We start from the raw sequence: 24,869 nt of genomic DNA, 5'->3' as shown, positions 1-24,869 counted from the left end.
TTAATAAAAAGAGTTAAAACTTCTGACATCTGTCCTGGACATTTCAGAAGAGGTCTCAAACCCAGAACAGGAGATCTGCTGTCTAGAACTGCTACTATGTTCATATGGATTGTAATCACAGTTGAGGGCAACAGTATATGTAATTGTATTGTTCCCATTAGTGGTAATTAATTTTTTCCATTAGTGGTCAGCAGTTGTCAGTTAATGTGCAAATAAGTGGTTCAGGCAAGCCAACAGATCACAGGTAGGGAAGTAAGCAGATATTTAAGAGAAACTGAATACACATTGCTGCCCCCCCCCCCCAATTCAAATCAAGTTTGTTCTAATCTGAATATTTAGAAGAGGAAGCACCTTCAATTTATAAATTGATGTCTAGCCACAAAATGACAAAAAACCATTGTTATGACAAAAGTTCTTGCTTTCCCACATACTTGTTGTTCTGTACATCTGTCTCAAACAAGTGCTTGGAAATAAAGATGTACTCAACGCCATCACTTTCTTGGCTTCTTCTTGGTCTTGTTGTGTCTGGTTTTATTGGGAAAGAAATAAGAAACAGTTTACAAATGAACAAACAAAACCAGAAAACCAACAGAAGTCTTTTCTGTTTGATCACAGAATCATCGAATTGTAGAGCTGGAAGGGACCACGAGGGTCATCTAGTCCAACCCCCAGCAATGCAAGAATCTTTTGCACAATGTGGAACTCAAACCCCTGATCCTGAGATTAAGAGTCTCATGCTATCAGCTTGATGTTAATTACCAAGACATTGTTGCAATGTGAGTGGTGGTGGTGGATTAAACACAAAAGCTCCTTCCTCCTCTAACCAAGATCAGGAATTGGCTTAGGTTCCATGTATTCTCTCCTCATTCATGTTTCCTTCATAACATACAGAAGTGTTCCCAAAGTTTCAATATTCAAAAGGACATATGAGAAAGCATGCGTGTCCAAGAACCATTATTGATCTCATGGCACAGAATCAATTCAGTTTTTGGACATCCTTCAAGTTGATATGATATTATCTTTGTTGCAATTCCTGAAAATAAATTATCCTAAAAATCAGGATGCTTGCAAGACTTTGTGCCAATACTGCTTATTCTTTTTGTAACATCTGAGCAATATATCCAATAAAAACAGTCACATTAAAGCATTGGTATTACACATGTGCTGTACCACACACATTTCATTCATAAAATTTTGTGAGTGTTTCAATAAGCTTTCAAGTTATAATGAAAACAAGTGCTTTTCCCTGCTTTAATATTTCTTTATTTACTTCCTGCGCTACTGAATTCAGTGTTTCATTTGTCACTACAGATAACTTTATTTTAGATTTTCTCAACAGTTAGAGCAGATTCAGGACTTGCTCAGATGCAACAAGGCTTGTTTTGAGCCTTAAGCCTACATGCTCCCTCCCTACCCCTAAAATAATTAAAGTACTCATTCCTGTCAGTCAGCTGCACAAACACTCAGAAAATGGGTGGCTTGCTCAAATTTGTTAACACAGCAAGGATATCAAATATGGATCAGTTCTAGCCATCCCTTGGAATGGTTTTTTCTCTACTCTAGCAAGTTGGGAAGTGATGTGGAAGCACCAAGTCAGCATTAAAGGTGCAGATGGGAGTGCAAACCTGACTATGGTGTAACAGGCCCCTGGGCCACTCCAATTCTGTCCTGTAGGGCCACAAATCCCTACTCTCTGTGCCATTTGTGGCACAACTTCTACAGGTTGGACAAAGCTCCACAATGCTGGAAGAGTACCCACCCCATCTCTCACAGAGATTTTAACTGAGAGCTCTTATTTTCTAAAGTGTTTAGCGACAGCAAGAAAAAAGCACAGCCTTTACATTCTTATTCAAGCTGAGCACTCCTAAAAGGCATACCCTATATGTTCAAACATGTTCACATGTTCAGATTAAGTAAAACTGAACTTTATACAGAACTGATTGTCACTTACGTGGCACGGTTACACCATAATGCTGAGTATCACTGATCAACAATTTCCGTTTAAGTTCATTCAATCCTACACCCACAGGCCCTGAAAGTTAAAATGCATTGTAATCAATTATCCTTTGATTACTATTTCAATCATGCAACACATTATGATGTGAAATTTAAAAGACACAAGGCCAGAACAAGATGTGTAACTTCAGCACCATCCGCATTCTCTAGGCAGAGATAAAGAGATTGTCCTTACATCAAGTAACTCTCTGTGTATATCATTATCTGGCAAAATAGGCAGCAGGTTGTTCATTCTTGAGACCTGTGGGCTTCAGGAACTGCAGTTCTACATTACCTGGAAAATGAACAACCCGCTGCCAGTTTTGTCAAAGAATGATATACACACAGAGTTACTAAATATACAAAAATACAAATTTGACAGAGCAGAGATTATTGGAGATACCCAAGAATCATGACTGGATATCCATCTTGCCACCAACATATTTAGGATCCACTGTACTTTGAATACAGGCAGCAATTTCATGTGACTTTGTTTCATCTTCTTAGGTTTCTCAAGACAAGACACAAAATTGAAAGGTGTATTTCAGGCTTCCTCAAACTCGACCCTCCAGATGTTTTGAGACTACAATTCCCATCATCCCTGACCACTGGTCCTGCTAGCTAGGGATCATGGGAGTTGTAGGCCAAAAACATCTGGAGGGCCGAGGTTGAGGAAGCCTGGTATATTATGTTCAGCCCGTCTTCTGCTTAGATGAAAAAGCTGAAAGAGACACTTATGTGATAAGCGTTTCTCTTCTCAGCTCCAGATTATATAATTTGATATAGAAGGGGCCAGGGCAGGGTGTGAGCCATTTATAAATTTTCTGAACAGTTTAATATATTCAGACCCATCACAGTTATTAAATATTCAGATTTGACCAGTTGCACCCCAACCTATTTGTGCAGTAAAGAAGTACTACTGAAGGCCAAATGCTTTTCATTATTTCCAAACTATAGATTCTCCAGAAAAGCCAAGCTGTTGCTGAATTTACACCATGTGCACTTAAGCAAGAAATGGCATGGCAAGTTTCATTTTTGCTTTGCATGAACTATAATTTATTGCTGTAGATGAATGTCTAAAATATAAACAAAATTTGTTGGCGCAGTCTGAAAATTAAAAATGACTGTGAAACTATCAGCATTAGATTTTTGTTCTTGTATTACCATTCTTACAATTATGCATCTCCAGACAACAGTGACTTATATGAAAGTAAATTACAATCTTATCTCTATGGAAATGGAATGGTTACTGGTAGGTTGAAAACTGATTTTTCATGAGCACTAGGAATAAAGCCTTCTATAAAGGTAGTATCAAAGCTCTGCACAGTTATGAAAACATATTTGATTTCCACTTATTCATGGTCTTCCTCACAAGGTTTGTGAAACATTCAAGGTGTTTGAAAATGACTGTTGTCTTGTTTTGTTGCTCTGCTGTATTGTTTTGCCTTGAAATCCAACCATTTCAGAAATTTTAACTGAAATCAATGCTATATGAACAGTCTTCAGTGCTTTGAGTATCTAGATGATCAGCAACCATGGCAAGGCATCTGTAACAGCTTACTTCATCTAATTTTATTTTTGGTTTGAACAGCTGTATCTGAAATAAAACTCAGTAAAATTTATTGGCTTGGATACAAACTTTTTTTTGCTTCACAGAAAGAGTTGAGCATACAGAAGAACTGCTCCCATGATTCCAACTTTCCTTCCATTCACAGACCCCAAAATTAGGATCCAAGCCATAATATTTAAACAACTAGTCGGTTCAATCATTTTAACTTTTCATGTAAAGGTCTACTTCAGACTCCTCCCCCCACTACTCTGAATCAAGATCCTCTATTAAGGTATACTACACAATTTCCTACTTCTCCCTTTTTGTTGTTGTTTAGTCGTTTGGTCGTGTCTGACTCTTCGTGACCCCATGGACCAGAGCACGCCAGGCACATATGCCTGTTGTCTTTGTCCATGGAGTTTTCTTGGCAGGGATACTGGAGTGGCTTGCTGGTTCCTGCTCCAACCTCTCCCTTACCTAAGGATAAAGTGACATACGGGGACCACAGGACTATGATATTAGAATTTAAAATAACCCAAATAAATTCATCTGCTTTTCCCCCTGACATTCTGTAGAAAGTCTTACCCAAATGGATGCTTTTCTTGTACAAACTGCTCATCTTTCCTAACATGCCAAGATTAAACCTTTGCACTGAAGTATCAATCGACACATTTCCCAGAAAGGAAATGAGTGTTGAGGGGTTAATTTCAGCCTTCCCTGTGTACCCCCCTTGTGTATTAAAAATCTCCAGCTGCCTACCACAAACACCATAGGTTTAAATAATTACTTTTGCCCCTTTTGTTCCATACTTGTTGAGGAGATATTATTTTATGGTTTATATCCAAGGTACAACTAGAGCAAGATGTAAATCCAATGCTGGTGATCCATATTCTGCCTAATCTGCCACCATACTCCTTCTGATTCCCTGAAAGTCAGTCAGGATATGTACAGTAATGTTAAATTCAGACCTGCAGCATTTGGAGTTCTGATTGTCTCTTAGACAAAGCACCATTCCAGCTAGCATTCGCCTTATTTTGTCAGCTGATCAGTTCCAATGCCCTTCTGAATATCAATACTCTTAACAGTTAATCAATCATAGAATCACAGACTTCTAGAGTTGGAAGGGACCACAAGGGTCACCTAGCCCAACCCCCAGCAATGCAGGAATCTTTTCCAACATGGGGCTCAAACCCACAACCTTGAAATTAAGAGTCTCAAGCTCAAGACTTGTGCTTTCTCCAGTGGGTTAACATACCACCCCATAGCTCAGGGCCCACTTACCTAAAAACAATGGCTACTTTTATTTTAGGGACTAGAATGCAGCTAAATAAGCATTCACTATCCAAATTATCTACTGGGGTGAACCAAACCTGGTTAGAGCCTCCATCTCGGCCTGTTAGGTAGAAGAGAGAGAAAAAAGGCAGATGGCAGCAAAAGTGTGGGAGCTGGGATTACCGTATTTTTCCTTCTATAACACGCAGATTTTTTCTCCTAAAAAGGAAGGGGAAATGTCTGTGCGTGTTATGGAGCGAATGTGTGGTCCCTGGAGCCAAATGGTGCAAGGGGAGGCAAAAAAAAGCAGGCAAAAATCGCGCTTCTCCTAGAAGGCAAAGCTGAAAAGAGGAAGTGGCTGCTTTCCTGCATTCTGCCTCAGGGTCTTACTGCCCACCCACCTGTTTCCTTGCTGTGTTTGCTCAAACGGAACAAAGAGCAGGGAAAGCCCCTCCCCTCCAGGCAAGCAGAAGGGAAAGCTCCGTGCAGGAGGGAGAGAGAGAGAGCGCGCGCGTGCGAGCTGGCTGGCTTGGGTGGGTAGGTGAGGGAAAACTTTTGCCTTCCTTTCCTCCCTCCCGTTATACCCCTGTCCTGCATTCTTAGCCAGCTGCTTCTCTGCACACCCCTCTCGTGCTCCTTGTCCGTTCTGTGTTTTTCCTTCCCTCCCCACTTAAAATGTGGTTAAAAAGCATGGATCCACATGGATCCTCAGGATCTTTGCATTGGGCCAGCCCAAATTCACCATCAGATCACATAGCATGCCCATGGCTACAGCCTGCCCCCCCAAAATCATGCATCCACTGTTGCCTGGGGCTGCAATGGTGCAAAAACGTGGTTAAAAAGCATGGATCTACATGGATCCTCAGGATCTTTGCATTAGGTCACCCCAAATTCACCATCAGATCACATAGCATGTCCATGGCTGCAGCCTGCCCCCCAAAAATCACGCACCCACTGTTGCCTGAGGCTGCAATGGTGCAAAAACGTGGTTAAAAAGCATGGATCCACATGGATCCTCAGGATCTTTGCATTAGGTCACCCCAAATTCACTATCAGATCACATAGCATGTCCATGGCTACAGCCTGCCCCCCAAAAATCACGCACCCACTGTTGCCTGGGGCAGCAATGGTGCAAAGACGTGGTTAAAAAGCATGGATCTACATGGATCCTCAGGATCTTTGCATTAGGTCAGCCCAAATTCACCATCAGAGCACATAGCATGTCCATGGCTACAGCCTGCCCCCCAAAAATCATGCACCCACTGTTGCCTGGGGCTGCAATGGTGCAAAAACGTGGTTACAAAGCATGGATCCACAGGGATTCTCAGGATTTTTGCATTGGGTCAGCCCAAATTCACCATCAGAGCACATAGCATGTCCATGGCTACAGCCTGCCCCCCAAAAATCACGCACCCACTGTTGCCTGGGGCTGCAATGGTGCAAAAACGTGGTTACAAAGCATGGATCCACAGGGATTCTCAGGATTTTTGCATTGGGTCACCCCAAATTCACCATCAGATCACATGTCTGTGGCCACAGCATGAAGCACAAAAATGATACATCCACTGTTTCATTCAGAATATTTTTTCCCTTGTTTTCCTCCTCTAAAAACAATGTGCGTGTTATGGTCAGGTGCGTGTTATAGAGCGAAAAATACGGTAGATAGAAAGGAGAATCGCATCCCAAAACAGTGATAGTCTAAACTCTACATCAAGTTTATATTCTGTGAATCAGAATTCATTTATTTTAAGTAAGTTTAAGTGAAACATCTACTTGGCAGCCAATTATTTTTTAAATAGACTCCAATAATAAATTGTGTTTTCAGTTACTATAGCTGAACATTTTTGCCACAACCAATTATGTGAAAATTTAATTATTTGTCCTTGTATTTCCTGGCACTAACATCAAAATTGTATTTCACACATCGTATTGGATGCAGCTACTAGCATGTCCAACGCTTTTAAATCTGATCATTTCTACTGTACCTATATTAACAGTGCCAGTTTTTCCACATTTTACCCAAGACATTTTTATGATATTGGCCAGACTTATGCTGCTTCTAATACCAAGAGAAAAACATCAAAATTACTGAAGTCTGCAATAAATTTGTGAGCTGCTTTTGTTACTGTAAAAGCACACTTTCTTCACTTGATTTAGTACCACCAAAATAAAACGAAATTTCTAGATATCCCTCAGAGCCAGCATATGTGATTTGTTATAAAAAGTCTACTTATCACACATTTCACAGAACTCTGTTGATATAGGTGTAAAATCAACTCAAGCATGTTATTACTTGCTGTGTAGAACCCACAATCTCTCGCTCACAGTAGTAGGTGCCTGAACTTGTGCGTTAGAGAATGACAAAGCTGTTTATTAAAAACTGATTTTAAGTGTTCCCTTGGATATGAGCTATATAAAAACAGCAGTTCTACAGTTCATAACAGTCCCTGATAGAGGGTCATATTTCTTCTGGTCTGCAACTTTTTATAATGGAAGAAATTCTGCTAATGAAACATTGGCCTATACACTACTGCAAATGAAACTAAAATGTAGTGCAACAAGTACAAGAACATTCTACAATTGTTGGATTGTAAATGGAGTATATTGGAAAATATTTCTAAAAGGCTTTTGTAAGATCTCTAAATTGGTTATCAAGTGTTGAGATTGCTGACTAGATTCACAGACCATAACCCCATCCTATTTTATGTTCTGGACCATATCTTAAGCTTCTGCAAGTGACCAGTCCTGAGCATACGATGGAATTAACTGCTGAGGTAATATAGGAATCACCCAACACAAGAACAGAACAGAACAGAACAGAACAGAACAGAACACTGATTGGGCTATCCTGCAACTATAGTCAGCTACTAATCCACATTGGCCCTACTTATTTTTGATAAAACACAGTTAAGGAAGACTAAGAATCTGTTTGGAAGAAAAGGGTAGCTTGTTTATGTAACACATTAGCAAATAGTGTTTGGTATATTGATTGCTTCATAGTTATGTTCCTTAGCTTCATAATTGATGCAATAGTGGGTATTTTTTATTGGCTACTGGCAAATAATAAAACTCTGACTAGTTTACCCTGGAGTCAAATAGAATGGCACTCTAAAGCAAACGGAAGCAAAACTGATGAAATCTGCTGTGGCTATGTGTCAAACACTTTAATAATAATAATAATAATAATAATAATAATAATAATAATAAAGAGTCTTGCACCATGACTGCAGATCTGCTTGTGATTAGCTATCCCTACAGTGTGATGAGATTTAAGAGCACAGGAAAAGGGGAGCGAGCGAGCTAGCTAGCTAGCTAGCTAAATAAATGTCTTGTGAACCATCTCAAGGCATCTGTTGACTATGAATACAAGTTGACTATTTGTTGACTATGACCGGAATACCAGTTGGCAGGAATTACAACTTGGGAGAGTGCTATTGCACTCATGTCCTGCTTGTGGGCTTCCCATAGGTATGTGGTTGGCCACTGTGAGAACAAGATGCTAGACTAGGTGAGCCTTGGCCTGAATCAGGAGGCTTCGTCTTATGTTGTCTTTTTGAGACAGGTAAAATAAAGCCAAATAAAGCTTATAACGCCTCCCCCTCTGCAGTGTAATTCACCCAACCGGGCAAGATTCTGAATCAAGTTTTAAGTGCTCGGCAAAGAGGAGCTCACAGTCCTTAACTAAGAGCTGAAACACATTACATCTGCATGATAGGGAGAGAAACTTTACAGAAAGGCTATAAGCAAAACATCCAGCTACTCCTTTTCCATGTGGGAAAACAATGTATGTGACTGAAAAGGGATGAAAATCATCTTTTCAGCAGGTGAATGCACAGGCTGTCAGGCCAGGAAAAAGAATGATGGAAGCTGTAAAGACAGAAGTTCACTCTCTCTGCTTCTGGGCCTCACATACTGAGGAGAGCCTTCTCATATCCTTCTTGCTTTCAGGCCCAGAATAAATATGATGAATATTCATGCAATCTGGCCAATATGGCTAGGTGGACATGAAACAAGTCCATGAGACTTTTATGCTGGATGCTTACTGATCTCAGATATGCATATAGGCACATGCTGGGGCACCTCTGAATCTTGCAGCTATCAGCTTTCTGAGGGTTACATGCCAGTGGTGGATGAGGCCAGAGGCAAAAGAGCAACTAATGTACATTTTTATCTTTGTACAGTACCTGCCTGCCCTTGTGGTTCCTTATAAATATACTTGAATATATGGACCTCAGGAAACATCTGCTTCCACATGAGCCTCTTGAGACTTTTGAGCATTTCAGGTTGCTTTGGCATATGATTTTTAAAGTTCAAAAAGATAACATGAAACAAAACAGTTTAGTCTTTATTTAAACAACCTAGGTTCCTAATTCAAATAATTAAAACTTACCAACCAAGACAACAAGTCTGTATTTCTCATTGGGCTGTCGTCTATACTTTGCTACTTCTTCGTAAGTTGGGACATCTGCTGTATCGTACTGATCACTCTTCTTGCATTCATACATAGTCTTGTTTGTTTTTCTATCTTTTCTGCTGAGACGGAAACTCCTCCTGAAACCAGCTGTAGTTACGAGATTTAAAAAAAGAAGCAGAAGCAAGGGTTACTGTCATCAGCCTAGCCAGTAGCCCATCTGTAACAAACACTCCTTCATATGGGCATTTGTTACTTTTGTTACTTAGTAGTTTTTCTTCCTTATATCTTAAAGGACCAAATTCAAAGTCCAAATTGTTTTCCATATATATTTGATTAGGCTCATGCAAGGGCATGTGGGAGCCACATGGGGTGAAATTTGACGTCTTTTTAATCTCCATTGTTTTGTGTTTACTTTTGAAGTCCCCCTATGTTTTTAGATAGGATTGTGGCCTAATCACATTACCAAATTATTTTTATTCAAAAGGTGCCAATTTCAAGGTGTATGGGTTGCTGGTGAAAATTAGGAATGATGTATTTTTTTAAAAAACAAAAACATCATATTGGTATAGCAGGCTAGATCTCTGTTAAGCACTGAGAACAGAAATATGGGGAAATGTCACATTTGTAATACAGACTTGCAAAATTTGCTGATATCCCTACCCCCAAAATACTGATAATTACCCCAACTCCCAGATACTGATATTTTAATAAGTGCTTGCAGAATCAACAGAAGACACTCATTCTTTATCTAAATACGTTCCCAGCTGAGATCATATATTTGACATCCACACTGGTTCAAAGAAAGTCAACAACAGCGATGAATGTTTCTAAAAACCTATTAGTCATAGCTGTCAACTTTTCCCTTTTCTTGCAAGGAATCCTATTCAGAACAAGGGAATTTCCCTTTTAAAAAAGGGAAACGTTGACAGCTATGCCTATTAGTAGCTTTACAGTCTTGGATTACATTAAAAATCCATTTTAATCATTGCAACACCAATATGCTTTGTTCTGATAACACATACATCATTAAATGGGGCACAAGATAAAATATAATTAAGGGGAGAAACAGTCAATATATTAGACGACATAGCTTATCCAGTCTACAGTCGTGTTTGTCACTTGAGTCAGATGTTCTACTCTGAGCAATCCAGGACAGGCTTCTTATGATGGGAAATAGATCTCATGCCTCCTTGACTGCTGAGACAGATCTTCACTGAGTTGTTGCTTGTCCTTACCAAGATCTGCTTGCCTTTTATGTTGCCTAGAAAAGCCCAACGTATCAGTATGATCACCTTTAATTCAAGCCACTTGATACTTCTTTACGTTTCAATACTTTGCATCCTCTGGTGCACTATTGGTATGGCCAGAACCTTCATAAACACCATGGGAGCAGCAGTGAGACAAAATGGTAGTGCTCAGAGTCAATAGTGACTGCTTTTAATAGAGCCACAGGAATGTCTTGTCCCTTAAATGAATGAGTTACACAGATAAACATCAAAGAATTCTATCACTCCCACCCTGAACTCCATCACAACTGCATCCCAGCATGCTGATGTGCCAGAGAATACAATACTTCTGACATGCTGCAGGAATAATTCTGAATCACTACACCTGAATAGGCAAAAATTTAAAGCTGTGATTGTCAGATGGAGGGTGGTATACAAATTTAATAAACAACAACATCAACAACAACAAATAGAAATGGAAGGAAAATGCAAAGGAAAGTTATTTAAAAAACTCATCAGAGTAGATGTTGAAATAAGGGGTGTATGAAGAGATGTCAGTAATAGTGTTTCTGCCTTTGCACTGAGCACTCCCTTTCCCAAACAACTTGGGAACAATCCTTGATGTGTGCCAGGCAAGAGGAAAAGGTGATGATGAGAATGATTCTTTGGAAATGTCCCACCCCTGGCAAAACAACAACACTTGAGAACAAGCAGGGAAAAGGTGATGTTGGTGGTAGTAGTAGTAATACTTATGCACTTGCTCACTCATAAAAAAGAACCAGGGAAAATGTGATAATTATTATCACCATCAATATGAAGCCTCTGCACTGCCCTCACCCAAACAACTTTGGAACAATCCCCATTGTAGGGTACGTAGCAGGAACAACAAATGGTTGTCATAACCTTCCCCCACCCCCCCAGTATTCTACTGAGGCATCTATCAAGCAGCCACCCACTCTGCATTCCAATAGGCAGCAAAACAAACAAAGCAGCAATGGGAAGGATCCCCAGATTTCCTCTCCCACATTTTCAAAGAGTTTCTGAAGCAGCTGCTCTATATGGATGGCAGGAAGCAAAGTGAAACAAATAGAGCAGCAGCTGGGTGGATCCAAGGACTAGGATAAAAGACAGAAGCAGGAAAAGGGCACTAAAGGGGGACAGCAGCTATTTGGAGCCCCAAGTTTTCCCACTGCCTGGTGTCTAAACAGCTCACTTATCAATCACAGCTCTCACTTCACTCACTGGCTAATCATTTCACAGAAATTCCTGGTGCTTAGAAGGGTACCTGCACACTTTGATTATAATTTTTTCCTAGGAGGGGTAGAGACATGTACTTTTGAAAAATGAAAGCTGGGGGCACCAAATAAGGCCTTCACTGGTTCCATGGTGCTTATGGCAGCCTGGTAGCTCCTTCCAATAGTGGAGTCAACTTTGCAAGCTAACCCTGTTTCCTGCTGGTCGGAGAGGCACTCCTGGAGGGTATCTGAATGCCCCTCCTTACTCTACAAAAGAATAGTTGCTGCTCAAAAGGCTTAAGCTCCCCTCTAGAAGTACATACCTGAGGGAAAGCAAAAACTTTTTTGTTTGTCCTCTGTTTTGTTCCACAGATCATCAGTGAAAGGCACTGAAAATTAAGCCAGCTCCTGGGTGCAGAACCCTTTGCATTGATCCCATTTCATGATCAAACTAGATTGTAACAAATTAGCAAACACTGAACAGGACTTCCCACCCCCAAATGCTAATCCCCTCTTCCTGGTCAGGTTAAAGTGTTAGACTATTCCAAGTGCAATCAACCACTTTAGAAATGCTACACACTGAACATGTTCCTAGCAACTAGCTGTAGAAACAAAAGGGAGCAACACCCCCTCTTCTGGTAATGGCTCACACCATTCTTCTCGGAGACTAAAACCAGTATTTATATTGAGTTTATAGAGTTTTTAAGTATGTTGATAAATAGCTATTTAAATAGTTTTCTCCAAAAGGGTGAAACCAATTATTGTTTTTAATAGTATGCAAACAGTTCACTACCAACAAAATAGTTTAACTACATGGTTTGAACCATTAAACCACATGAAAATTAGTTCAACTTCTGTCCTTCACTGCTGCCCTTTTAATATCAATCACTGTTTTTTCAAAATTGTATGCACTTTTTTCTCTATATACATTGAAGACAACCCTTTGTCTTCAATGTATATAGAGAAAAAGACAAGCCATTGTTTCCAATAAGTATCAACAGCAAACATCTCACAAAAAGTAGGTATCATTTAGACATAAATGGTAAAGCCCTGCTCACAATCTACAATGATATACATGCTTTGTGTGTCAAATTTAATACAGTTTGACATACATTATAGACAAATAGCAAGTTCTCTGTTAAACCAGCACCATATCATTGACTAGCACAGTAAAAACATAGTTAATTATTTCTGGACAACTCCAGGCTGTAGGAAGTTCATTTCTGAGGCCACCTTATAACAGTACACCCAATTCCTGACATATGACTAGGGCTTTTAAAAAGTTTTTATTCTGTATGTCTGATACCACTGTGGTTTCACATTATGAATCCCAGAAATAACATTTCATGAAAACCGAATGAAGCGGTAACACTTCCACCCTGTATCCAGTTAAGAAACTGGGAGTGACCCAATGGTCTCCCCTTCTTCCTCCAACTTTCCAGCAAAAGTTTCCTTCCAAGCCTTAGCTTAGAGTGCATCTGCATTGGCACTCTCAAGGTTCCCTTCTAAACTAACGCTTGCTAACCTGCTTCAGATCCTGGTTGGAACAGTGGAGATCAGTGAACATACTGGGCCAAGACTGATACCAAACTGAACAGGCTGACTGCAGATACCTCAGGGTATGTAAGTATCACCTACATGGAGGCTCATAGAGCCCTGCTGGTAGAGGTATGTAGGAGGAAGGGAAAGGTAGTGATGGAGTTTTCTCCCCCTCTCATTATCTATGAATTATGGTGTATCTCCACACATCCCATGAACTACTCAGAATAATCTTATGATAATTGCCTAGTTATGCATTTTTATTCTGTATGACAAAAAGTGTGAGTTAAGGTTGATAATCCATCCTACTCAATTCTACTAAGTTAAAGAAAATATATATTTCAACAGAAGAGATCAACTAAAGTTGCTAATTTGAATGTCATCAGTGGAACTGCTATTATTCATTAGTCTCCCAACAGCAGTTCCCTGAGTGATGTCAGTGATCACAAACTATTTAAACAAAACAAGAAATCATTAAAGTAAATAAAACAACCATAAAACAGAGACCTCAAGATTAGAAATCACAGCAATAATCAGTAAGACAGAGGTCCCAAAATGAATTTCACAGAACTAAAATGACCATGCTAAAATCACAGCAGCATGCAAAGATTAAAGAATTAATTATTTCATTTAATAAATAGAATCAATTTTAAAATGTCTGGGAAAATAAAAAAAGTTCTTTGCCTGGCACCAGAAAGGCATTAAAATGCATGTCAGGTGGGCCTCTCTGGCATTCCACAACTAGAAGGCCTTTTCCCTTGTGACTATTCTCTCTGCACCTCAGTATGCAAAGGGTACTAGGAGAAGAATTTCAGGTGATCACAGTGGTACCTTGGGTTACATATGCTTCAGGTTACAGACTCCGCTAACCCAGAAGTAGTACCTCGGATTAAGAACTTTGCTTCAGGATGAGAACAGAAATTGCACAACGGCGGCGGCGAAGCAGCAGGAGGCCCCATTAGCTAAAGTGGTGCTTCAGGTTATGAACAGTTTCAGGTTAAGAACGGACCTCCGGAATGAATTAAGTATGTAACCAGAGGTACCACTGTATTTCAAGGCACAGATAAATGTAAGTGGGAAGAAAATATTATTCAGCTACTGAGGTCCCAAATCATGAAGGACTTTAACAGTGAAAGCTATTCTGTTTGGATTGGTAGGCCTCCTGTGGCATGCAAATGTCAGGCATACAGATTTAGAGCACAGCTTCTAAAATCTATCTGGAAGCATGGTTAAACACAAACTTCTCTACCAGTCTACCTATCTGCAGTGTCACCTTCCCCTTTAATAAAACATGTGACATGGATATATTAATAAATTATGTAGCATGCCCTCAATTAGTTTCCACCTACTCTTGTGCTGCTGATTTACCCTGAGTAGTTCCTGCATCACCAGGATCTCAACCTCCTTCCCTATTCTACCACATTTTATACCCCAATATAGGCCAATTCTTACCAATAATTTGTGTCCTCTTCCCACATCCCTTCCTTGAAGAATAAAGAAAACCTAATATGGTATGTTCAACTTACAATGGTTCTTGTGTAGCATCTTCTAAGGAATTACCAGTAAACCACTTCAAGAATAGGTGAGCAAAGATGAGCCAGTCCATGATATCATTACTTGGCTCATTGACAAGAAAGTAATCCCAGCCATCCAACAGTACTAACTTAATTCCCAGTAAGTCAGCAGTAGCCAACATGGTACCCTCTAGATGTTATGGAGCCACCAACTCAAGTCAGAGTGGCCAATGGTCAGGGATGATGAAAATTGTAGCCCACAACATGTGTCAGGTAGCACAATGGCTATCCCTACGCTAAGTCACGAGATTACAACTTTCACCATTCCTACCAGCTTATTCAATGATAAGGGTTGATGGGAGTTGTAGTTCAATAACATCTGGGACCCAAGATTGAAGAACACTGTGATAGAAAAATAATGTAGTCAGATGGAATATAGCCAGCCTAGCATTTTGTCTAGGACAAGTATTTAAATTTCTTTGCAAATTCTACCCAAGTAAATTATTTCCTCATATTCAAGGTAGCATTTCAATGCATGCTATATTTCAATGTTAGTAACATATGTTGCGGTTAGGATGCAGATCCTTTGTGTCAAATCCAGTGAGCCATTTTTTAATCTAGCAGATTCATTGCATGCAGTGATGCCCATTACCTGCAAACTCTGTAGCCATCCAGGAAAAAGCTGAGAAAGAAAGAGAGTCTTTTGTAAGCAACTGCTCACCTATGTGGGCTCCACTGTTGTGACCAGCACATTCAGCTTCCTCTGGATGAAGTGTAAAAGCGTACAGAACAAAAGCCAAGAAATAAAGCAGAATAGTTAGATGCCCAGCCATGAATGCAAAAGAAGAGTTACTTAAAAATGACAACTGCAGAAAGCACAGCATAAAAAGCCTTCAATATGCTACTGCTTAAAAATAAATCACTGTGTTGTTCTGAAGTTGAGCAAGAGATTTTGGAGTACAGCAACATGCATATTTAACTTTTCACTGTTTTATTGCCTTATTCATGACAGAAAATAAAGAAGTGATTTTAAAAGGTGTTCTACTTTATATTTTAATGTAGGATAAAAAATACAACAGCTGAAACACAAAGGTAAAGAAATCTACAAAGAATATCAGGAGTTTTTGTATTTGGCTCAATGGATCAGACAGAAAGGGTATTTTTAATGAATATAACTTCTTAGGTATAAAATAGTATTGGTGCCTATTTTAATATACCAAATGTCTAACAAAATACTTTACAGCTTTGGGGTATATACAGATAGATAGATATAGATAGAGCTGCAACTGTTTAAATGTATGCTGCAAGTGAAAAGTCCCCCAAAGATTGACACCACAGCAGTAAAGCATCTGTCAAGCTGTGTTCCAAAATTGCACCCCTAATGACTGGAAAAGATCCACTTTATTCAGTGTCAAAGTTTGAATTTAAGAAAGATAATCTATTAGAGCCATACAATAGGACTGACATCATCTTTAGCTCCATGGAAATGTCTTGTGTTAACATATCTGCTTATGTTATGTTACTTTGCTAACATTCAGAGGTTTTAGCACACATTCACTCCTGTTCTGCATACTTGGCCCATGTGCAGAAACAGGCAGATCTGTTTGTTGGGCCCCCAAAATTCCTGCTATGTGAGGAGAAGGAAAAATACAAAGGAAGAAACCACATCTGACAATGGGATAACACATGTGGATCCCTGTGCCTTACCCCACAGGAATCTTCATGCACACATGCCAGTACTGTGCTGTAGGAACTACGTGCAGAAAGCAACAGGTTCACAGTCTTCTGCTACCACGATTCTCAAGACTGGAACAACAATTCCAGCAACAACAAAGCAACTGGCTGTTATGACTACATATACTGCTATCTATAGGGATTATTTTCTAATTGCCTCGAAGTCAGTGATGACCTAGAATGCTTAGTTTTTAAGCCATCACTTGCAGCCCAGTAGGGAAACTTGTACATGTACCTTCAATTTCCTCTGAGAAGCGCAAAAGGGGGAAAAATAGGATGCAAAGTGATTACATGGACTGAAGACATAATGGAAGAATAAAAGGGGGGGGGTAAAACACCTACCACACTCAACTGTTTCCTCAGCTTAGAACAGCCAAAAGACAAGCAGACATGATTTACATTATATTCAGCACATAATAAAATGGGAAAAACAGAGCTGAGTAATATAAAGAACAGGTTAAGAGCATATTTTGCAGAAGTATGATGCACGGCACGTTCAACATTTTGCTGCAAAAGCCTGTACCCCAATTTCTTTTATGGGAGTAGGAAATGACAGAACCTCACTTTCAAAATGTATAAGGTTTTTTGGTGTGTATGCAAAGGCTATGCTCCCCTAACACTGTTTAAGAGACAGAAAGGTTTGTACCAGTCCTGGGGTGAAAAAACAACACATTAACTAGTCATGTTCTGCTTAGCATCATAAATAAGAGTCACTGGGTTTTCAATTGTAATTTTGAAATGGTTACACTCTTAAGTTGAAGTTAAGTTGTCTACAGGTTGTTGCTTTCATCCAGAGACTTCCTCTAGCCCAGAGCTTTCGAAAATTTTCATATTGGTGACACACTTTTTAGACATGCATCATTTTGTGACACAGTAATTCAGCTTTACTAGCAAACCAGAGTTTAAACTAACCCCTTATAAGAGAACAGGGAGCGTTTGTGTGACACACCTACACATTGCAGCTGACACACTAATGCGTCGTGGCACACAGTTTGGAAAGCTCTGCCTGAGCCCGGAAGTAGGGAACCTTAGGTTCTCCAGATGTTGCTGGACTCTGATTCCCATCAGCCCTAGCCAGTATGGCTAGTGGTCATGAAGGATGGGAGCTGTAGTTCAGTGACATATGGGGGCGACAGGCTCCCCACCCCTGCCCTAGTTTATTAGACACATCCCAAAGACAACTTACAAGTCACTAGAACAAACTTTCTTTGGGCTTATTTCTCTGCCTGCTTGCCCATCAAAGTCTCCCCTCCCACCAAAGACACAACTTCTGCTAGTACCACTTTTATTGCTCCTTGATCAAGCATCATTACTTTACACAGGTAGCTTCTGATGAAATGTCATACTATGGTACAGATATCAGGGCACAACACACATGCATATCAGTTTTAAAGGGCACATGCATGTAGTTATTCAGATTCTTGTCCCTTTACAATACAAGGAAGTCACAATCACAAGGGACAAGACACCTACTTGAATGCGTTCTTAAGAGGCAAAGGATTAGTTCATTTATGTGCTCTATACAAATGATACAATGTATTATGAGAGAGTTGCTCTTACAGAGCAATACCATTATCCTCTCAGCCGAGAAAGCCCAAGATCTGCCAAATCCAAACACTTTGGATTGCGCTGTTAAGAAAGAATTAAATTATAGGCAACTGCTAAATTTGTCATAGCCCACCTTCTTTGAACCCAGGAAGAGCTTAGTTGCTTAGCTGAGAAAGAAATGAAGAAGAGGACAAATGCTTACTGGGGAAGAAAAGCCTTCTTCAGCATTTATTTTTTCAATGAGGATAAATTTTCCCACCTGAACTATTAAGGGTGTTGCATTTATGAACTGAGCAGTGTGTGAGATCTGTTAACCCAAACCTTGGCCAGATCATTACCATGAAAGCCCCTTGCATTCACAAGGAGAGACCAGATTTCCACTGGCATTCTTGGACCCCTTTGGAGGCTACATCAACAGGAAAGCTTCCTGCATGGAGCGCAATGCATGAAGTTGCATTATTATTAGTCACCGATGCGGGTACCTGCTACTTTGATGTGAACCAAAGTATTCAACATTTCAGTTCCATAACGTTGCCTACTTATATTTGGCATGAATTATAAATACTGTTAGCCATCTCAGTTCTTAGCTATCAAGCCCTTATACAGCTAAAACAGCACAAAATGGAGATTTCAGGGGGGGGCATTATGGGAGGAAATAGCCAAGAAACTCCAAAACAGCACACTGAAGACTGAGCATGCTCAATGAGCAATATTATGTTAATGATTATTCAGTCACTTTCTATTGAAAATCTCAAAGCAACTTGACAAGATTAAAATAAAAATAAAATAAAATAAAATAAAATGTAGATTTTAAAACAATGTACAATACAAAATTACTAAAATGTGACTGAAACAAAATCTTGGCTGACTGGGGGTGGAGGAAAAAAGGCTGTGTACATGTGTGTACTGAACAGGAGCATGCCACACTACAAATAATAATAATTATGGTTCCACTTTCTTATATATTTTTCTAAGATGGAAAGGCAAGTTTGGTTAGAATGGATAAAGAAAAAATTAAGCATGCAAAAGAAATCTAGTTGTAGGATGCACAGAAAGGAAACTGACAAAAGAACTGAGCTGATGAAGTAACACAAATTAGTAAAGGTAAAGGGACCCCTGACCATTAGGTCCAGTCGTGGCCGACTCTGGGGTTGCGGCGCTCATCTTGCTGTATTGGCCGAGGGAGCTGGCGTACAGCTTCCGGGTCATGTGGCCAGCATGACTAAGCCGCTTCTGGCGAAACAGAGCAGCGCACGGAAACGCTGTTTACCTTCCCGCCGGAGCTGTACCTATTTATCTGCTTGCACATGATGTGCTTTCGAACTGCTAGGTGGGCAGGAGCCGGGACTGAACAACGGGAGCTCATCCCCGTCGCGGGGATTCAAACCGCCGACCTTCTGATCGGCAAGTCCTAGGCTGTGTGGTTTAACCCACAGCGCCAACACAAATTACTTGAAAGTAAATTGGAACACAACTGATTATTTATATCAAGGATCTGTTTCATTATTAGTTGAACATGCAACTGCTTTGCGACAAGGTTCTAAATGTTTGCCATTTGGTATGCACAACAGATGCATGACTCTATCCAGTATATTTGGGGGAAAGTAGGAGTCAGGTGGCGCTGTGGGTTAAAGCCTCAGCGCCTAGGACTTGCCGATCGAAAGGTCGGCGGTTCGAATCCCTGCGGCGGGGTGCGCTCCCGCTGCTCGGTCCCAGCGCCTGCCAACCTAGCAGTTCGAAAGCACCTCCGGGTGCAAGTAGATAAATAGGGACCGCTTACCAGCGGGAAGGTAAACGGCGTTTCCGTGTGTGGCTCTGGCTCGCCAGATGCAGCTTTGTCACGCTGGCCACGTGACCCGGAAGTGTCTCCGGACAGCGCTGGCCCCTGGCCTCTTAAGTGAGATGGGCGCACAACCCCAGAGTCTGTCAAGACTGGCCCGCACGGGCAGGGGTACCTTTACCTTTACCTTTAGGAGTCATTCAGTTTAGTCACTTGCCTGCATCACAACGCACAGCAGCTCCTTTTATAAATGAGCATCAACTGACAAACTATCATAAGCAGGATCACTAAGATTTTTGTGGATATATAAAAATCTTAAGGTATAAAATTGAATTTCCAAGCTATATCGAAAACATTTAACAAAATTTGTACGTAAAAAGATTTGCGTGAGAATGCATAAAAACAAAAAAATGCTAATGTATTTTTTTAAGCGGATAACTTTTAGGCAAAAATACTGAAATTCATCAAATGCACTCTTCTGTTTGATGAGACAGCAAACTGCAAATATGAAGCCTGTGTTAATGCCGTCACCATAGCAGCAAGTGACCCAAGACAAGATGACACTGACTTTATATAATTTAGGACTGCAAATAGGCATAAAAAGCGAGGTCAAAGTTTGCTATCCTTGCAATAGTAGGGATTATTAGAGGAAGACTCCTCACTAAATGTCAGAAGAATACTAGGTTTGAAAGAAGAATGAAGATGTGTTTGGCTTGCTGACAAAACAGATAGTGGTATAAGGAGTTGCTTTTATTACACAGAGTGAACACAGTGTAGAATTCGACAAAATGAGTTTTACTTTCAGTGTTTGGGCGCCACATAAAAATTTGAATTGTGCACAATTAATTCTCAAAATTATAAAATAGGTTGCATCTTGCTTGAATGCACACCATACTAAGTCACATGATATTGATATTGAACTATATAAATATATTTGACAGTTATTAAATATTTCTTCTCTCACACTTAGTGAAAATTTTAAAAAGTATATCATTCAGTTTATATTTAATATCAAAATTACTATTTTGATTATACACGTAACTAGGTCTTTCAGAGATTAACCACCCTATCCATTACACAATGCTAATTATGGATTAACAATATTAAGTTATTATTACTCATATGAATGAGAACACATGTGATACAGCTTAAATATAAAAGCAAACTACCATGGTAAAAATCATGGTTCTGTTGGACAGAAGTTGTTTTGGCCAGTATTAGTCTAACTGATTTTAATTACTGATGGTTCATGCTCTCTTTTGAAGACATATTACATCAAATGAATGACAAGTTTAAGGACACGTGCATAAGTTACACCATATAACAAATGTCACCAATTTCATGCAAATGTAGTCCAGTGCTATCCTATGTCAGAAATAGAGCTAGTTCACAAATATAAATGACTGCTTCTCCATGCTCCTGACCTGCAACACACACACATAATTCCATGCAACCATTTTATATTAATTTTCCAAAACCTCACAGAAAGTGGCTCATCATCTTGCTGTCCAACTTCAAGTACACCAATAAAATGATTTGGTTTAGAGCAATGTTACTGTCTTTGTTCTATAGAAGAATGAACTACTGTGTTTTTTAAAAAACTAGAACTCTGAAACCTTCAAACATGCTATTTTTAGTCCATGATGAGAGATACTGTGCTTTCACATCATTTGCTTTTGATATAATTCTAATTAGGCACACAGAAAAAGTACTTGCTAGAATATTCTTGCTACATTTTAAAACATATGCCTTATATATGCCACTTCTTATAAGTCCAATTCTGTTCTAATAAGAAAAGCTGACAGAAAATTTGATAAGCATATGAGTGGTAATAGATCATATATCAGCCTGATATTTATTGATATGTTCTAAAAACATACTCCAAAGCAGCTTCACACAACCTTCAGATATTGTTGGACTATGCTTCAAAAGTAGATGGTTGAGCCTGAAAAAAAGCACTGACTTCACATGTGTCCCCTTTGTGTAGTATTTAAATACTCAGTGAGTCATTAAGAATGCCCTTCCAATAATTAGAGATTGGCATATTTATTATTTTATTCACTGTAGGGAATAGGTTTTGCATAAGTATTGATGTTGGAAGCGGGGGTAAGCCATTTTCTTTAACGAAAATCCCTTTCCTACAGCATCACAGGTTTTGGCCTGCTGATATATCTGAAGATACCAGCGCCATATCTTAAAAAGAGCTGATACAAGCCATATTTGTGTGAACAAAGGAGTATGATTTTAAAACAGACTTACATGATTTTCTATTGGAAACTTTCAAGGGCTGAACCTGTACATCTGATCTTCTTAGTGCAAGCCTCCTATAAAATGATTTGGGGGAAGGGGGAAGGGAAGAGAAGCAAAACTCTTTATAATTTTCATAGCTATTTTGAGATTAACACTCCATATCAGTCTTTTCCAAAGTATCCTGATTTTTAGAAGACATATTCCTAAACAATACAGTCTACTCACAAGTCTATGAAATTAAATCCTAGAAGGGTTTTTTATGTTCTCCAAACACAGCTGCAGTTGTTATTAATGCATAGTACATCAATAAAGATACAGATACCAAAGTACTATTTTCCATATGTTTTTCCTTTCCAAGGTGGATCACAAATATTCTATACGGTTTTGTCATTATTAATGTGAATAGACAACTAAAGAAAACCAAACTACTTGGGCAACAACTTACAAAGTTCAGACATTTTACCATAGGACAAAACTTGAAAGTTTATTGACCTTATAATCCATAAGTGCAGGCATAACAATTATATCAAAGATATACTGATCACATTTTAAGTATCAGAGAAATCAGAAACTGCTCACCTTTCTTGGAAATGCTTTGAAGGAATTAAGCCTGCCCTGGGATTGGCATTACCTTCAAGCTTGGCTTGCCACCAAGTTGCATCATCCTGGCTCATGATCTGAAGAATATCACCTTTTCTGAAAGGAAGTCCAGCTTCTTTACAGGGAATTGCTTTATCCTCACTGGGATCATAGTCAAACAGAGCTTTCATGAAGATCTGGAAGAAGGCGGCCTTATTTGTAATTAAATGTCTTATTACAACCCCCAGTCTCCGTTTTTATTGCTTATTGGCATACAAACAACATGTGTAAAAATACAATTGTAAAACACATTTACATATGGGTACAAAATATATTTCGGCCAGCAATCTGAGTAAGTCCCTTTTTCTGAGTAAAGGACCTCTTACCTTTCCTTCTTTAGATGCAGTTTCTTCTTTGATACTGGGTATAATTTTAAATGTAATGGCTCCTTGCGACTGGGACTAAAAAGATGTGAAAAACAAATTATTAAAGCATTCAGTACAAGTTAAAGAAAAACAATAAGGAAGGTAGAGCTAATGTAACTTGTAGTGCTAGTTAACTTGATGTGATTAACATCTTAGTACCTCTTTATAATAGGCTGTGCTACGATATTCTCTTCTGTCCTAAAAAACAGACATGTTCTGATAATTTATGCAAAAGTTTGTTAAGAGTGTTTACAATCAAGTGGTGTATAAATTGTTATGGATTTTAAAAAACAAAACCATAAAATAAAGAAGTGAATAGCCTCTCTTGATCTATCAAAGAGTTAATGAACCAAGAAATAAAGGATATAAAAATAACCAATGCAAGAAGAAAGGCCAAGTCAGGCAGGAGGAAAAACTGAGGACTGTGCCTGCCTCCCAGAGTTCTTTGCTCCTGCCTCCATCATGTACCAGGGGTTGTAACACAACCCATAAGCTCATCATCAACTACCTTAAATTATTCCATTTGTAACCTACCAGAATTTGTATAATTTCTTCTGGTTTTTTATCAGCTACAGGAATTCCATTAACTTCCTTAAGTTCATCGCCAACATGAATGAGACCTGTGGAGCATATTTGTTTAATAACCATTTTAAAGTTCAATACAATTGTGCATATCTAACACTGTTTCAAGTCATGGTCATTCCTACTCCGCAAAGCACAACAGATTTCTACTTCTCTTCTACCCAAATGCAATTTTATAGCAAGGTCTTTCTTTCTGTCTCTCTATCTTTGGTAAGGCAAAAGAGAATTGTGTTTGTAGTTGTTTATTTTAATATTACTATAGTTTTATTGTAATGTGATTGTTTTTAATCTTTCTGCCCAGAGAATCTTTGTTACAGGAGAGCATATAAATGCTTAGTGCACAGAAGTGCTCAACTGTGAAACTGCGATACAGAGAGGCTGATTTGATACCTTCCTTCTTGCTGAGTTTCTAAATGTATTTCACTAATGAGATAATTTTCAAACTGCTAAATTGCATCCATAATACCAAAATCCTATCAGAGATCCTATCACAATAATCTAAAATAATATACATGGCAGAAACCACAAAAAGGTTTCTGGATGCAATTACCTACTTTTACCAAGCAATTTAGAATTCATTTGAAGCACTAGGCTGGCCATCACATCCCAGCAATCACACTTTTAAACATTCTTACCACTTCTATCTGCAGCACCTCCACGCATTATTCGAGCCACAACAACAGCTCCAGTCTGTTCATCCCTTTTAATAGTAGCTCCCTTTAAAAATAAATTGAAACATTATTATGATTTAATGCTGGGCTACACTGAACAGTTTTCTACCAGCAACCTTTCAGTAACTTGAGGAAGGCAACTATATTTGAGATTCCTGTCTTTACAAATGAAGTTATCAGGACCCCTCTATTCCCTGGGTGTTAAAGTATTTGTGAGGTGTTCAAGTACTGAACTATGAAAACATTAACACTACATATAGAAGACTGCAAGAGGCCAGATTTTGTTTTTGTTTTAAAAGACTACATTCAGAGGAGTTTTCCACATCTCCCACATTATCTGTGCTTAAAAGAACATCCCTTTTTAGAACACAGTAATTGCTATTTGGACTAAGGCATCTTGGGGGAATCTTGGATAGTTTCACCAAGCAAAATTAAGTGACCTGAAAACCATTCTACATTTCAGTACTGCTTTGGAAAACACATGGTGAAGGATTCAGTGTTTTTAAAAAGTGGAATATTTCTTACATTACGGTAACTGTTTTTACAATTATAAAAC

The 24,869-nt window shown here is 39.1% G+C and overlaps 1 protein-coding gene across 20 annotated transcripts in view; it reads right to left on the bottom strand.

The window, feature by feature from the left end:
* Positions 1 to 24,869, bottom strand: part of MPP7 (MAGUK p55 scaffold protein 7) — an 85,083-nt gene that overhangs the window by 6,000 nt on the left and 54,214 nt on the right. For 10 of the 20 annotated variants that reach the window (XM_083704931.1, XM_083704919.1, XM_083704932.1 and 7 more), the window contains exons 7-15: positions 24,278 to 24,359; positions 23,595 to 23,680; positions 23,022 to 23,096; positions 22,636 to 22,832; positions 22,066 to 22,130; positions 15,397 to 15,426; positions 9,207 to 9,377; positions 1,952 to 2,032; positions 432 to 525 (exon numbers count right to left, since the gene is read on the bottom strand). In XM_083704931.1, coding sequence (XP_083561057.1) covers positions 432 to 525; positions 1,952 to 2,032; positions 9,207 to 9,377; positions 15,397 to 15,426; positions 22,066 to 22,130; positions 22,636 to 22,832; positions 23,022 to 23,096; positions 23,595 to 23,680; positions 24,278 to 24,359 — 881 coding nt within the window. The remainder of the gene's footprint in view (positions 1 to 431; positions 526 to 1,951; positions 2,033 to 9,206; positions 9,378 to 15,396; positions 15,427 to 22,065; positions 22,131 to 22,635; positions 22,833 to 23,021; positions 23,097 to 23,594; positions 23,681 to 24,277; positions 24,360 to 24,869) is intronic. The other 10 variants (XM_083704925.1, XM_083704924.1, XM_083704930.1 and 7 more) reach the window with 1 other exon arrangement.

The sequence above is a fragment of the Podarcis gaigeae genome, assembly GCF_964106915.1.
Source record: "Podarcis gaigeae genome assembly, chromosome: 12".
Lineage (NCBI taxonomy): Eukaryota > Metazoa > Chordata > Lepidosauria > Squamata > Lacertidae > Podarcis > Podarcis gaigeae.
Note: the sequence above shows the minus strand (reverse complement) of the source record. Positions and strands in the feature narration are given on the sequence as shown.